Raw genomic sequence first — 16,588 nt, 5'->3', positions numbered from 1 at the left:
AAGGAAGCTCATGGCGCCGCCATTCTAACGAACGGTTTTTTTGTTTCATAACTGCTTTAAAAATAATTTGAAATGCTCAAAGATTTTCTTTTTATGGATTTCTATCTATATATAAGGTCTATTAGTAATTAAAAATGGAGAGATTTTTAAAAATTATAATTCATTTAAAAATAATGCAACATGTGACATTAATATAAGTAACATTTATGAAAAAAAGTATTTTTTAAACAAAACTTAAACGAGAAGCAGTGCTCTTGTTTTGGTTTTTCATTGCCCTTCAGTACCTGGTGTAAAGGAAGAGGGGTCTTCTTCAGTCTGCTGCTGGTAGGATTTACTTGTCTCCTGCAGTGGTGAGGCTGCTTTGGTTAAAGTGAATTAAGAAAGCACGGCCTCTGGCCAGCGTGAGATTGGGGGAAGGGGCATCTCAGTAGGCTTTCCAGATAATCGTGTGGGCCACTTGTCTGGAGTTGGAAAGTTTCCTAACGATGAGGCGTAGTGTGAAATCCCAGCCCTGTCAGTGGAATTTCTACTTCAGTACACCATGATCCACTGACCTATCTTTTACATAGAATGCATTTTTAATGTATGTGTGCGGTATACCTTTATGAGTTGGTCATTTGGAAAATATTCCCTGATTTAAGTAGTTCTGGCAAATGTCACCACATCTCATTATAGTTTCATAAAACTGTATTTGTTGGTATCACTATACATTTCATAAGAAAATCTTTACATCTTCAAAAACAATCACACTCATGGTGGAGATGAATTTTTCCAGTATCTAATTTTCACCTGAACATCAACTTTATCATTCCTAAAAGATCCCATCACTCTTTTCACTTAAAGCAACAGGCTGACTGTTAATTTTCAAGAAAGTACCTGCTAAATGTTTATCTCTCTGTAATTACGGGCTTTCGTCAGATGCTTTTTTACTTCAAGTTGAAATTCCACTAAAAAAAAACCATTTATTGTACCTCAGGACTCGGTTATGTGAGCACCTTCCCTGCAGACCCCTGCCCTTGGGAATGCTTTCGAAGAGTCTTTTCTGAGAACGTTAATATTTTTAACTTAGAGCACATCAACAGTAATCTTAGCCGAGACAGGCACCTTTTGTCCTTGATGAAATCGGCTGGTGTAGAATAGTGCAGTCTGTGCCGCCTTTGACTTGTGCAGGGAGCCAGACATTTCACCACCACACCTGAGAAAATGCCGGGGATGTCTTGGTGTTCTTACTTCAGTAGCTTCAAATACATCAAATCCTTGAAAGGACAGCAGGGCCAGGTTCAGCAGCACAAGCCTGTAATCCTAGCATTTGGAGAATTGCAAAGTTGAGGTCCACCTAGACTCTATTTCAAGGAAGGAAGGATGACGGACAGGTGGACACTGACGACTGCTGATCAGCAGACCACACTTGGAGAGCTATTGGTTTAAAAAGGAAAGAAAGGGAGACCACATGCATCCATTTCAGCTACATTTGTAAACATCTCAAATGTAGACATTTATACTTGTGACATTCAGAGACAGTTGTTTCCAGTCGCCAAAACCAGACATCTACTTTCTCAGTTCTATTCTCTGAGACCAGTAAAGACCATATTAAAAGTAGGAAAGAATCAAAAGTCCTTTGTTGTCCCTTCACTAGTTGTTCATATTTTTTACTAAAAAGTCTAAGTCCCTCCTGGTGACTTTCAGTGGCAGGAAGTTTACCTGGTCCCGAGTTAAAGCACAGGTGAGTAGTAATGACTGCGCACTGAATCCCTCAGTGTACGCTGTTGCTTTTTCTTTCTGTGCCGTTTGCATTTGTGGTCCTGGAGATCTGACTCACATCTGTTTGTTTAGACTTTTTTACAGGATCGGACTCAATACAGGGAACTTGGTGTAAAGATATCCTTCAGACCATCATGAATTTTACTCCTCACAATTGGGCTTCACACACTCTTAGCTGTTTCCCAGCCCCTCTGCAGGTAATTTGGTTCTGAGTTACACAGTAAATACACATGACTCTTTGTTCCAGTCACAGTGGCGTTCCCGGGAGTTTAGTCTCGGTGACCGCTAAAGGAAATTGGCTTTTATTTCCTTTTTGAAAACACTTGCTTTTACTCAAAATCTCCTGAGTTGCTTCTCATCCTACTGAAGATTAAATGTGTTTCTGAAAAAGTAATTATTATAGTTTCATTTTAAAAATTGAGCAGTTTTAGAATCTCACAAAGTTAACACATGACCTGAAAAATTCTTTCCTATCACTAAAATGGAGAAAAATATACTTTAATGAAACTTCATAAAGTATGTAGATATTCAACCCATGTAACAAAATTATAGCTGTGGCTTTATAATAAAGAGAAAGGCAAACCTCATGCATCGTGTGCTTCTCAGAGAAAATGTGGACAGTGATTTTTCCATGACTCCTCCTGAAGCTCCAGTGGTGGTTCTCACCTGTCAGGTTGCTCTGGCAAGCTTTTCCAGCCTTAGAGTGTCTGGTTGAGTGGATCTGGGATAAGGCCTGAGGACTGGCTGAGACTGCTGGTCTGGGGACCATAATCAGAACCACTGGTCTCTTGTAATTGATTTCCCTTATAGAGACCCTAAAATGGGTAACCCGAGAAGTAGACACATTTCTTTTTCTTCCCTCTCTCTCTTCTCTCAAAGATTAGCAAAATATAATCGAAGAGACTTTGATTTCAAGCTTGCTTGGAGTTTCTGTTGAGGAAGTACAGAACAAGAAACTGAGGTGCTAGCAGGCCAGCCTGTCCGTTTCCTAGTGTAGACATTCAGGCCTTCATTGCTGACTTACTCGAGGCTATAGTTTTGTAATGCCAGAACCAAATGCAGAACAGGTTTCTCACCCCTATACATCCACTGTTCCTTTTACAATATAACTTCTGTTCTTCCTTTTAGGCATTCTTCAAGCAAAATAATGTACCCCAGGAAAGTCGCTTTAATCTGAAAAAAAATGTGGAAGAAGAGTACAGGAAGTGGAAGTCAATGACTGATGAAAATGAAATTATTACCCAGTTCTCTGTGCAAGGCTTCCCTCCTCTGTTCCTTTGTCTGCTCTGGAAGATGCTCCTGGAAACAGATCACATAAGTCAGATTGGCTACAGGTAAGCTGGCAGCCTCGGTCTGTTTCCAGTCTGTTTACAAACAGTGTTAGCCATATTAGAAGAGAGTTTAATTCTCACTCTTTGTCTTGTAGAGTATTAGAGAGAATTGGGGCCAGGGCCTTGGTAGCCCACGTGAGAACATTTGCAGATTTCTTGGTGTATGAGTTCTCTACATCAGCAGGAGGCCAGCAACTCAATAAGTGCATTGAAATTCTTAATGACATGGTATGGAAGTATAACATTGTCACGTTGGACAGATTGATTCTCTGCCTGGTAAGAATAAATAAGTTCCTAAGCCTTCTTATCATCCTTTGATCAAACTGTGTGAGTTTGAGACCTCGTGCTGATTTCCTCAATTTGGCTGCAAAGAATTTAATGGCTTTATGCTGCATTCTGGCTTCCTTAAAGAAAAAGAAATTTCTGAATTCTTCGCTCAGTATATATTCAATCTTTAGTATTATATTCACAAAGGTACAAAAGTAAATAAAATAGATTTTTCTGGCCTTGTGATGCTTTGAAATACAAATGGTTGATTCTCAGAGGCCCCACTGGGGTCGGGGAATAGTCAAAAGCCATTGCGTTTCTTTGTAGCATGCTCCTAATGTAACCATTCCCTTCGGTAGCCGGAATTCTGACTGTTCCCATTTATACCCAGTGTCCTCCAGTGCCCCTTTTGTTACTGCCTGTTAGTGTGTTCCAAGCAAAGTTGTTGTTTTTCTTTTAAGGTTTATTTTTATTTTTTATTTGTCTGAGTGTTTTGCCTACATTTGTGCCTGGGCACCACATGTGTGCAATGCCCATGGAGCCCTGAAGAGGGTATCAGATCCCCTGGACCTTGAGTTACCAAAAGTTCTAAGGTGTCATGTGGGTGCTGGATATTGAACCTACATCCTCTGGAAGAGCAGCCAGTGTTCCTAACCTCTGAGCCATCTCTCCAGCCCTTTGGGCAAAATTTTAAGGAAAGACTAAATTAGACTGGAAAATTACACCCCTTTAAAAATACAGTAGTGACTGGGTACATTGGCACATGCCTTTAATACCAGCAGATGCAGGGGATTGTCACAAGGTCAAGGCCAGGTTAGTCTACATCGAGAGCTCAAGGCCAACCAGAGCATCATAGTAATATCTGCAGTGGCTTAGTTCATTAGCATTGACCTCTTCTGTGGGGATAAACACACAGGTAGTTGTAGTGTAGTAGGGAGACTGAGGTAAGTTTATCAATCAAAGGAAAGATATGATGGAGGGAAAATATTGTCAGAGAACAGTGGGCATCATCACACTACCTCAGTGATAGCACATTATCAAGGAAAGATCTACTTTAAGGTGAGCATTCCCAGCAAAAGGCAGAGTGAACCATAAATAGGCCGGCAAGGGACAAATAACCTTTAGGAATACTGAAAAAATTGGTTTGGGGTAGACTAGACACTTAAGAAAATTCTAATAATATTGAGATTTTGCTGTCTTGAAATTGAGCCTCCCAAGTGGCAGGACCATGCTTTTGGACAGATAGGACAATTTCACTTAATTTTTCTGTTTATTTCCAAAGGCCATGCGTAGTCATGAAGGAAATGAAGCCCAGGTTTGTTATTTCATAATTCAGTTGCTGCTGCTCAAACCAAATGACTTCAGAAACCGAGTGAGTGATTTCGTGAAGGAAAACTCCCCAGAGCACTGGCTCCAGAATGACTGGCACACCAAGCATATGAACTACCATAAGGTACCGGCTCTCACTGTTGGTCTGGGCTCTGCAAAGCAGCTGTGGAGGTGTCGGCTCCTCGATTAGGCAGATTTCCTTGTGGTTCTGTTGTTTCCTTTATGGTCAGTATGGAAGCAAATTAGCTGTAAAGTTATGCTAATAAATAGGAATAAATTGTAACTGCACTTTTCACAGACACGGTTACATATAAAATGGAGAAAGCTATAGTAAAATTAATATAGTGTTTCTCCTGGGGAAGCTGGGGTATCACTGATTTGGGGAGCATATGCTTAGCATATACCAGTTCCCAGCACCAAAAAAATCAAAGACTGCTGTATTTTTTTTTTAATTAATATTTATAGCCAAGTGGTGGTGGCACACGCCTTTAATCCCAGCACTCGAGAGTCAGAGGCAGGTAGATCTCTGAGTTCGAGGCCAGCCTGGTTTACAGAGCCAGATCCAGGACAGCGAGGGCTACACAGAGAAATCTGTCTTGAAAAACAAAAAGATTAGTGTTTTCAGTTTTTATGTAGCTATTTAAGCAAGCTTTTCCAAGATACTCTAAATGTCTGTTTCCTCACCCACAGAAATATCCAGAGAAGCTGTATTTCGAAGGCCTGGCAGAACAGGTTGATCCTCCTGTACCAATCCAGTCCCCCTATCTGCCCATCTACTTTGGAAATGTGTGTCTCCGGTTCCTTCCAGTGTTTGACATAGTAATCCACAGATTTTTAGAGTTACTTCCAGTATCCAAATCTCTGGAGACCCTCCTGGATCACCTAGGGGGCTTATATAAATTCCATGGTGAGTTTGTTTATGTTTTAATTCCATCTGATCCCTTCATGAACAGCTAGGCTGGGCACTGCCATGTGGTAACAGTGGTTCTGCAGGTTTTAAAGTGTTCAAAGAGAAGTGCTGTGAAATGATGTCATAAAGATAATCATAAGATACACAGCGCAAAAATGAAATTCAGAGCAGGGTGATTTTACTATAAGCAAAATGTATTTTGGCAGGCTTCTGAGTTCCAGTTTGAACTTCTGATTGTCAATGATTTGTTTGAGTGGGAGGATGAAAAAATATATGAGTCAGAAGGGGTTTTTTTTTGGGGGGGGGGATCCCCTTGGTGGTAGGGAAAAAGGGCATATTTGAAGGAAAATTGCTTCATTGGACTGAGTTAAGAATGTTTACCTAAGAGCTTCAAAATAAGGCTGGAAAAGGAAATATACCTGAGTGCATGGTCACTTTAAATGGCAGTTTGGGTTTTATAACCTAGAGATGGTGGTCATTGGGAGTCACTGAGTGAGATGGGAGCCTGGGAACCAGTATTTTAGAAAGGTGAGGTCAGGTGTGGTGCACAGCGCATCTCAGGAAGATGCCCTTTCAAGACTACCTCAAAGAGCTGGTGTGTATTAACCTCTCGGGAAGCCACAGACTGAAAACAAAAGAGCCGGGAACGTGGCTCACTTGGCTGGTGCTTGCTTAGGAGACCATTGAAACTCTGGCCTTAAGACTGGAAACTGGAGCATGAGGCAGGCTATGACACCAGGGTGAAAGGCTTGGGTAGCCACTGTGAGAAAAGGTTTCCAGTGGTAGTTGTTAGTCCTTGATCTACGGAATCACTATGCAGAGAAAGTGTCAGGTTCAAGGAGGAATGTCTGAAGAACAGTGCTCTCTGGATATGGGATATGGTGTATAATGTGTACAGTAAAAGTTCCCCTGTGTCTCCAGAGCTGCCTGCAGTCTCTGAGCAAGCAGTGTTGCAGATGCTTAGGTTCCCTTCCTGAGATGCCGTTCTGGTTTCTTGCTCGTTGCCTTCTTTGCTGTTTGATTACAAATGCAGTGCAGTATTCTGTGCCAGATTCTTTCTCCCATTTTCTGCATTAAGGTTGACTCTTTCTTTTTTTTTTTTTTTTTTTTTTTCCGGTTTTTTGAGACAGAGTTTCTCCATGTGGCTGTGGACTCTGTCCTGGAACTCACTCTGTAGCCTAGGCAAGGTTGACTCTTAGTGTCAGTACATAACGACCTGCCTCTTGCTGTGATCATTTCCCAGTCCTTTGTTTAGACTGTCTTAACCGTTTCTAACCTTTTGCAATGGGAACAGGACTGTAGATGACATTTTTGCTTTCTGTCATTTTTACACAATAAATTTACAGAGGTGAAATTGTTCACTCAGAATAATGACCATTCTTAAATACTGTATATTATTAGGAATGTTTTGACTGATTTGGGATTAAAGTACTCATTGTATGCAGTTGTCCAGCATGTGAAGCGATGTCATAATCTTCTTAGTTGTTTGTATGTAGTGTTGAGAGCACCCGGTTCACTTTTTACACTTGTCAATAACCTGATAAACATGGTGACCTGTTTCCTTCTTGGCAGACCGACCAGTGACTTATCTGTATAATACTTTGCACTATTATGAAATGTGCCTGAGAAACCGTGACCATCTCAAACGAAAACTTGTCCATGCAATCATTGGCTCCCTCAAAGATAACCGGCCACAGGGCTGGTGTCTCAGTGACACTTACTTGAAGCATGCTATGAATGCACGTGAGGACAACCCTTGGGTTCCAGAGGACTCCTACTATTGCAAGCTGATTGGCCGGCTGGTAGACAATATCCTTTCTTCTGTCATATTTCTTCCTGACTCTCTAGAAATTGCAGTGTTTTAGCTTGTGAGAACTGTTTTTATGTATTTCAAAACCTCATTTTTGATTTTTTTTTCCCCTTTGAAACAAAGCCTCTGTGTTGCTCAGGCTGATCTCAAACTCCATGCCTTGAGCAATCTTCCTGCCTCAGCTCCCCCAGAAACTAAGACTGAATGGACACCACTGCACCCACCTTCACTTCCTCTGGGGTGTGTGTGTGTGTGTGTGTGTGTGTGTGTGTGTGTGTGTGTGTGTGTGTTTATTTGTTTTGAGACAAAGTCTAATTAGTCATGGCTGGCCTGGAACTTGCTGTGTGCACCAGACTGGCCTTGGACTCACAGATCTGCCTCCCAAATGCTAAGATTATGTTATATCTGTAAAGATTTTGAAATCTTAAATTGTATCATCATACTAGATGGGGGGAATTTTCTCTGTTGCTACTCAAACTTAAGAACAGACTTTATAGACATGTGTTTCAAAGTAGGAAATCCTACTTGTATATTAGTATACTATGTCTTACAGTGCAGGTGTGTAGGCAGAGTTTTTCTGTGTCCCAGCAGTCACTCCCAAATAACTACACAGCAACTTATTATTACTTATGAATGCTCAGCCGATAGCTTAGGCTTGTTTCCAGCCAGCTCTTACAACTTAAATTCACCCATTTCTATTAATCTCTGTGCTGCCCCAAGGCTCATTTACCTCATTTATGAACTTCCCATGTTTCTTCTTTGGATCAGGCTCACAACTCTGGAGATTCCACCCTTTTTCTTTCTAGCATTCTTCTTCCCCCAAAATCCTGCCTGGCTGTCAGCACGTCAGCCCTTTATTAAACAGTGAGAGCAATATATATTCATATTGTACAAAAAGATTGTTCCACATCACAGGTGTCTGTTTGCTCCTGGAGAGCATTCGTCATGTTGCTCTAAGTGAATCCTGTAGACCCACGTGTAGTGGTACATACCCCTAATCCTGGCACTTGGGAGGCAGAGGAGGGAAGATTTCTAAAAGATCAAGGCCAGCCTGGGCTACATAGCAAGACCATACCTCAATTAATGAATGAAATAAATATTAAATCCTTGAGTACTTTCAAAGCATACTGCTGCTAATAGACAGTAGTTAAACTTTGAGCTGCATAGCTGTTGCATTGGTGTTTTTATTTCTTCAGTTTGACTTCATGTGTACAGTTATCAGCAAATCCACATAACATGTCTGCATACCATACCAGTGTTGTTTTCATAAACAAGGGAATATATTCCCTAAGATAGAAGGATTACATAATTTAAAATAATGTTTGTGTGAAATTGTCCTATAGCTATAAAAGAAATGGGCTGAGGATGCCTGGGGACCCCTGACCCTGTCTCCTGCTGGCGTAGAGTCTGTTCTAAGAGGCACTTGTAAGAGTGACCCCTTGTGTTGTGGGTATTGCTCAATGGACTTCAGTCATGCCATAGCACTTATCTTGTGTTTAATTTGTGTTTATCCTTTTATGTATTAATTGCAGTTAAATCACTTCTTGACAGCTCCTAATCAGATAAGTTGTTAATCAAATGAGATGCTTACATTTGAAGCATTGTGAAATTTGTGAACATTATATAAATGTGTCATTAATCTCAGAATAGTCAAATTGTTTTTGCCTTAATCGTTTGCACCCATGGCTGGCAAGTCTCCTGGGCCCTTCCCCAACTGTGACTGGAGATTCAATGAGTTCCCCAACCCTGCTGCCCATGCTCTGCATGTCACTTGTGTGGAACTCATGGCCTTGGCAGTCCCAGGCAAAGATGTTGGGAATGCCCTTCTAAATGTCGTCCTGAAAAGGTCTGTGTCCTCTTTCATGTAGGAAGAGTCAATTGATTGTTGAGGCCGTTACTGTTAGACAGGCCTGTGCTCCAAACTGAGCACTGTGCATAATACTCATCTTTTGGTTCCCAGTCTCCTCTTCGTGGTGTACATGTAAGAGAATGAATGCTGGTCAGATTTAGAAGATGAAGGTTTGTTCACACTGAGGCCTCTCATCACCTGCTTGAGAATTCATTTAGGACTGATGGTGACTTGTCACTAGTATGTCTCTACAGATCACCAGGGGCGGGGGATAGAGCTTGGTGTGGGTTAAATCCCCAGCTGCACCCCCAGCCCCTACAAAAAGAAAGTCTTCAAAGATCAGCAAAGAGTAAGGAATAATGACTGGGGGAAAGTATAAGTGAGTTCAAATAGTCTTTCGTTAAACACAACTGTTGTTAAAGGACACACACACACACACACACACACCTTATTTTGTATGTATTCATTTTTCAATTAAATGGCCATTGTTGTTTGGAGTTGATCAGTTATGAATCTTCTTAATCACATTTGTTTTCGAAACAAGGTCCTTGGGCAGTCATCACAGAATGTTTTAATAATTTGCATTTTTTTCTGTCTGCTTGCAGTCAGCCCTTGGTGCCGAGAGAGAACATTACAGCATGGATGAACGCAATTGGTTTGATCATCACTGCCCTCCCAGTAAGTTCCTGGCTGTGGTTCATACCTCGTGATACAGTGGAACTCACTGTTGTCACGGTTGTCATCCAGACAAACATGTATACAGGGTGAGCCTACACTGGGCTGTCACGCGAGTCTGTGAACCGGTTTATTCTTCAGTCTCATACCTCTGTAGCTCAGCTGGCACAGTGCCTGCCCAACATGCGTGAAGCCCTGGGTTTGAGAACCAGCAGCACAGGAACTTGGTGTGGTGGCACACACCCATAGTCCAGCACTGGGGAGGTAGAGGCAGGGCAATTGAAGTTTCCAAGTCGTCCTCAGCTACAGCATCAGTTTGAGGCTAGCCTGGGCTACCTGAGACCCTGTCTCAACACATAGACACAGTTACAATCACTATTACTATTCTTTTGCCGTTCTACTTCAGTTCTGAATGTATCTACTAGACTTAGCAGTCTCTGCCAGTACCAACCCACCTGTCCAGCCTTTATTTCTGCCTCATACTCTGACCTGTTTGAGGCCAACTAACGTGTTGTATCCAGCCGTTCCTCCTGCGCACTGTGCTCACTGAGAAATATTTAGGTCTAGTGTGTAAGTGAGTAAGACATTGTGCCACAGGTCCCCCTCGCCCACCATCTGCTAGCTTCTCCAGCACATGTGAAGTCTCCCTTCTCCGACCCCCTCATCGTCGTCTCTCGAGCTTTGAATAGTGTTGCTTAGCACCATGCTCTCTACTTTGGGGTAGCTCTGTGGATTCGTGTTTTGTTTACATGCTTTCAGAATATAAATACAGGTGTTTATTTCTGTTCTTTACGTGAGTACCAGACTTGTCTGTATAGTAAATACTGGTAAAGTCAGTTTACTGCATAGTAAATAGCAGACACTAAATAATACACTGGAAAGGTGCAAGTCAGCCTTGTTCCCAGGTCAGGCTGATCAGTGCAAAGCCACTCAGCTCTGCTTCACAATATCCATTCACAGACACAAGCCAGAGAAATGGAAAGCTTTAGTGGATGTGAAAGCTTAGTAGCATATAAACTTTGAGGTCAAATACTGGATACGTGCTCTTTTTTTCTTTCTTTCTTTCTTTTTTTTTAACCAGACTTGCCTCTGCTTTTAAAGGAACCATACTGGATTGTCCTTCATGACCGGATCGTGAGTGTCATCAGCAGCCCTAGCCTGACGACAGAGACGGAATGGGTCGGCTATCCGTTCCGCCTCTTCGACTTCACCGCCTGTCATCAGTCTTACTCCGAGATGAGCTGCAGCTACACGTTAGCGCTCGCTCACGCCGTGTGGCACCATTCCAGCATTGGGCAGCTCTCTCTCATCCCAAAGTAAGAGGGCCGTTCGTTCCTCAGGAAACGTGGCAGCTTTGCTTTCCTAAGCCTGCTGTACAGGTGGAGGGCCTTCTCATTCGTGAGAGCTGCAGGTTAAAGGTGTCTCCGACGGTGGAGGCCCTGGGTCATCAGAAAGCCTCCTCCTGTAGTTCAGGATCGTTTGTTTTCATTTCTTCTGTGTGTCAGTAGGAACATCTGCTCTCTCATTTTCCACGGTGCTTTCAAGAGGCTTATTCAGATCTATGCCTTCCCCAGAGTGTAACACAAACATTGCCTTTGGAACCGAAAAACTGGCCTCAGTCTGTTTTCAGTCTTTTTGTTGATTATAAAATGCTATCACTTAGATCTAAACTTCATGAGAATGGCATTTTCCTAAATTCTCTTTACCTTTTAGATAATTCACCTGTCATTTAATGCCTGCACTTTAAGGATTACCTTCCTATCTAAAGTAATTTCTTTCAGTGATCAATCAATTGAAAATAAGAGCCAATGAGATATGCAAGATTAATTGGAAGTATTATTATTACCACGATAGGGAGATGGCTCAGACTGTAAGAGTGTGTGCTGTACACACATGAAGACCTGAGTTCAAATCCCCAGAGCACAAATACAAAACCAGACGAGGCTCCACATAAGCCTGCCAGCCCAGCTCCAGCTTCAGTGACAGACCCATCTACAGGAATAAGGGGCGTGACTGAGCAGAGACCTGATGTCCTCTGGTCTCTGCACACTCAGGCATGTGTACCTACAGACATACACGTACCACACCCACCTACATGTACACAAAAAGCAATGATATTGTTACCAAAATTAAATGAAACTTTTAAGAAAAATGATAAAGATATGCTTTTCAGTCTTCTTAAATTCTTTTATAACTAGTATATTAGCATAATTCAAAGAATTCAGTTGACTTAACTTCGTAAGAGGTTTTTATTTTTATCTTCCCCCTTCAGGTTTCTCACTGAAGTGCTTCTCCCTGTAGTGAAGACTGAATTCCAGTTGCTGTATGTGTATCATCTTGTAGGGCCATTTTTACAAAGATTCCAGCAGGAGAGAACCCGGTGCATGATCGAGGTAAAGTTTATCTGGCTTAGTGTAAGTCTGAAAGATGTGTTTCTGGACCAGTGTTTTTCACAGTGGCGGTCAGGCTTGAGGAGTGCCATCAGTTTCATAGGGTCGGAGGATTTAATGTACCTGTAGAAGTTTGGTATTGAGTGCATTGAACTGGAGATGGCAGGGGCAGTTAGCTGTCATCAAGGGGAAGTCAGAGTTCAAGTTAAGGACACAGAAATGCATTTGAGAATTTACAGTGTCATTATTTAAAGTCATGAGACTGGATGAAGTCAAGCATTTCTAAGAAAATGAGCAAGAAGAGAATTTTTAAAATCTCTAGCTATCACAGGGGCTGGAGAGATGGATCCCCCAAACCTACACGGCAGCTCACAACCACCTGTAATTCCAGCTTCAGGGTATCAGACTCCCTTCTCTGGCATCTTGAGTACCAGGTATGCACATGGTGCCCACAGATACACATCAAATAGACAAATCTTTTTTAATTAGCTGGCAAATGGAACTAGGAGGTACACTAGAAGCCTAAGCATCCCTGGGGTGCATCTGTTCCAGAGATACTATCTAGAAAGGAGATCCTATTTCGTACTTCTAAGAGATACTAAACTGTAAAGAGGGCTTCTTGGTGGGCCACTCTGTAGCACTGGGATTCCGCCCTGAATGCAGGCTTTCTGTAGCTCTTGGGTGCGTAGAGATGCATGACCCCGGACTGTTCTCCATACATGTGCTGTCCTGTGTACCAGTGTGGGAGACCGACTGGGCTCTGTTGAATCATTTCATCATTTTAGTCATTTAAATAACATGACATTATTTTTTGTATAGATTGGTGTGGCATTTTATGACATGCTGTTGAATGTAGACCAGTGCAGCACACACTTAAATTACATGGACCCCATCTGTGACTTCCTGTATCATATGAAGTATATGTTTACTGGTGACAGTGTAAAAGAGCAAGTAAGTTAATTTTTTTTTTTTACTTTTTAATAATGTTTGACCTATCAGACTTGAATACATAGTGATAAACATTTTTGTTTGAGTGAGTATTTTAGTTTGAGTTTATTTATGTGAGATACCTCTTAAGGCCAGAAGATAACATTATTCTAGATACAGCAATAAAAAAATGATCTCTTTGGCTTTTCATTGTGATGTTTGAAACAAAACATCTGAAAGAGCCCTAAGGCATCAGTGGGTAGTCTCATTCAGTGGTCATCTCACATGGGGAAAGCAGTGTGGTGTGGCCAGGAAGACCCCAGAGGGCATGTGTTCTTAGTGAAGGACGCTCCCTCCCCCCACTGATTAAGGTGGACTGTGGAACATTGAACACACAGTGGCCCAGCTAGAAGTCAAGCCAGGCTGGTCAAGAGATTGGTGTATGGAGAGTTTCTGAAGAAAAAGAGGATTCTTAACCTGAATAAATGAAGTCCCAGGGAAGTGTTCGCCACCATTTGGAAGGTTTCTGTCTGGAGTGTTAGATTTGTTCAGTATCACATGGCACAGCATAAGGTCTATGGATAATGATATGGATATGGAATTGGAAGGGATACACACAAACTCATATGCAGAGGCACTTCCTATTAGAGGTGGCTGAAAGTGGGAAAGACCTCCTTGGTCATGCATGTGTTTCCCATGTGTAAGAAACCATCTGAGCAGTTTTGGGGGTGGCAGTGTGGCAGATAGGTGACGTACACCCCTTTCTTCTCAATACTTGACTGCTGTTCCCCTCCCTTTCCTGCAGGGCAGTTATCATGTTTAGAGCTATTGGTTTTTCTTCTAATTAGCTCTGTGAACAGTGCAGAGAAGTGGGTTTCGGTGCAGCATTTCCACGCTTGCATGTGTGTTCCTGAGCATAGCTGTCAGAGAGGAAGGTAATTGCTGTGTCAGCGTGTGCATGCCGATCTACAGTCCTCGCTGCTTGGAGCTGAGACCAGGACGGCATGGGCTACTTTATGCCTTCGGGGCATTGCTGGAGTTCATAATCTCCCTCGGAAGGAGGAAGGGAGGAAGGAAGGAAGGAATTTCTTTTAGTGTCTGCTTCTGTTAGGACACAAAAAAGTGGGAGAACTGATTAGTGCTTTTTAAAACCAAAATGTATTCTTTATATTTGGGCTTAAACTTTGACAAGGGAATAAAGCCAAAAGAAACATTACTGGTAACCTGATCCTTCCTCCTAGGATCAAAGAACAGTAAAGCCGAGAAGCAAGGAGACTGGCACATTTGTCTTCTTAAAATACTTTGGGAGTGTATCTGATACCGTGGAGGCTCTGGTGCTTCCATCTAATGTGTGTGATGAATCCAAGTATAAAATCAAGAAAATAACTTGGAGATAAATGTTACAAATGTTAGTTATCCAAAAAACTTTAAAATCTAAGTATTCTTCCTGATTCTGCTAGCTTAACATTTGGGAAGGATAACCAAGTTGTTCGATGTGTACAGCTTCTAATGGGAACAGTTCTAGTTCCCATTAGAACTACTTGGCGGGTACATGGATGGTAAGTTCTTGAAGTGCATGCATAGACAGATAGGCATATACACACCTCATGTACCTATACGTTGTGTGTGGCTAGGAGACTACATATGCTTGCTTGTGTAAGAAAAAATTGTATCTGTTTTTGTAAAACTTCCTGAAGGGGCTCTGGCCAGCTCACGGGTGGTAAGCATGGCTCTGGCAGGCCTTGCCCTTCTCCCCCATTACCTCTGTCTTGATAAAAACCATTAGATTACATTGCTAAAGCTAGCCGCCAAGGTCTTTTCCCTTATTTGGCCACTTCCCCCTCCCCCTGAGGCTGACTACCAAGGTCCAGCTGTCGAAGTGTTAAAGTCCAGCATTCAGAAGCCCCCTTTGGCTCACCTGATTAACATGCCCAGGTAAAATTAAACACCACATCCTAACACAGGGTTTCCCCTTTATCTTTATAAACTGCCATTTTCCTGTGTGCCCTGTCTGTCTCCTCTCTATCCAGAGGCCGTCCTTTGTCCCTGTGGGACAAATACCCCTACCCCCTTTCCCTTGCTCTCTTCCCTTTTCCCCTTGTCCCCTCACCCTCTGTCTCCTGTCTTTGTCTCTTACTCCATGTCCTCGGTCCTTCTGAGGTAAATCTCCTTTGTGCTAAGAACTTGGCCTTGGGCGCTAACACTTCCTTTTTCTTCCTGTCCGCCAGCCCCCTCTGTATGTAATGTACTGTTGAAAACTGGAAGTCACTTCTGTATATGTGAAGCTATTTGTTTGTTTGTTTTTCAATTGTATTCTCGTTTCTTAGGTAGAGAAGATTATCTGTAATTTAAAGCCAGCTTTAAAGCTTCGTCTCCGATTCATCACACACATTAGCAAGATGGAGCCAGCGGTGCCTCCCCAAGCCCTGAACAGCGGGTCCCCAGCGCCCCAGTCCAATCAGGTGCCAACATCTCTACCAGTAACTCAGTGAAAGCCGAGATGCTGTGGTGAAGAAGAATGCATCTGCCTGCGAAAGTGGACTCACGTCTTCTAAATCTGAACACAGTGCACTGTGCTGACAGGACAGAAGCGCCGCATGTTCAGATTGGTTTATTCTGATTCAAATACTGGATCTCTCAGCACCCTCGGAGTTCCTTCTCCCAGTCTGTATTTCATCTCTAAGAGATTAAGTAAGCTACGTGTTGTTCGTATTCATAAGTGTATTTGAGTCCCTAGGAACAGGGGGGTTTCTATAATTAAGTGGCTTTTACCAGGCACTCTCAGATTTCTTGCTTCAGCCATTTTTTAAATTATTGTAAGGGACATCTTCACATTTCATACACGTTATCTTAAAGACATAACACATGTCAAATGGTCATTACAAACCCTTTTATATGTCCTCTGTTACATCTTTAGAGCCTTTTTATTAATGAAAAGGCCTATGTTTACAGGAACAAATGAGTTTTCATACTCTTTTTTAACTGGCTGTAAAATTTAACTGTAAATTTTAAGTTTGCAAATATTTCCAAATAAAAGATGTAAAGTTTCTACCAAAGTAGATGAGGGGGGTTTTGCCTTTGCACTGAACTTTCTGTATAAAATGAGTTAGAAACCTTGTTAAAAAAATAACATGAGATGTATAAATTTAAATAAAGCCATGCTCAAATGTTTGATTCCCTGATCTTTTTGAAATACATTGTGTGCCTTTCCAGATTCATACTTACCTGGCAAATGATAAGATTCTTTAAATTTTCTGAATTTTTATAACTTCCCAAATTGTCAGTGTAGTGCACATTTTAGTTCTTTGAGGTTTGTTTGATTTTTGAGGTGCTAATTTA

The 16,588-nt window shown here is 42.0% G+C and overlaps 1 protein-coding gene across 2 annotated transcripts in view; it reads left to right on the top strand.

The window, feature by feature from the left end:
* Med23 (mediator complex subunit 23) overlaps window positions 1-16,431 on the top strand; it is a 47,478-nt gene extending 31,047 nt beyond the window's left edge. For both annotated transcript variants that reach the window (XM_006986698.4, XM_006986697.4), the window contains 12 exons: window positions 1,834-1,958; window positions 2,890-3,095; window positions 3,188-3,368; window positions 4,642-4,812; window positions 5,379-5,595; window positions 7,171-7,407; window positions 9,089-9,254; window positions 9,863-9,935; window positions 11,034-11,248; window positions 12,205-12,325; window positions 13,142-13,273; window positions 15,577-16,431. In XM_006986698.4, coding sequence (XP_006986760.1) covers window positions 1,834-1,958; window positions 2,890-3,095; window positions 3,188-3,368; window positions 4,642-4,812; window positions 5,379-5,595; window positions 7,171-7,407; window positions 9,089-9,254; window positions 9,863-9,935; window positions 11,034-11,248; window positions 12,205-12,325; window positions 13,142-13,273; window positions 15,577-15,741 — 2,009 coding nt within the window. In that variant the 3' untranslated portion in view covers window positions 15,742-16,431. The remainder of the gene's footprint in view (window positions 1-1,833; window positions 1,959-2,889; window positions 3,096-3,187; window positions 3,369-4,641; window positions 4,813-5,378; window positions 5,596-7,170; window positions 7,408-9,088; window positions 9,255-9,862; window positions 9,936-11,033; window positions 11,249-12,204; window positions 12,326-13,141; window positions 13,274-15,576) is intronic.
* Window positions 16,432-16,588: the final 157 nt, after the last annotated feature.

The sequence above is a fragment of the Peromyscus maniculatus genome, chromosome 16, assembly GCF_049852395.1.
Source record: "Peromyscus maniculatus bairdii isolate BWxNUB_F1_BW_parent chromosome 16, HU_Pman_BW_mat_3.1, whole genome shotgun sequence".
NCBI lineage: Eukaryota > Metazoa > Chordata > Mammalia > Rodentia > Cricetidae > Peromyscus > Peromyscus maniculatus.
The sequence above is the reverse complement of the archived record's forward strand: the minus strand, read 5'-3'. Positions and strand labels throughout refer to the sequence as shown.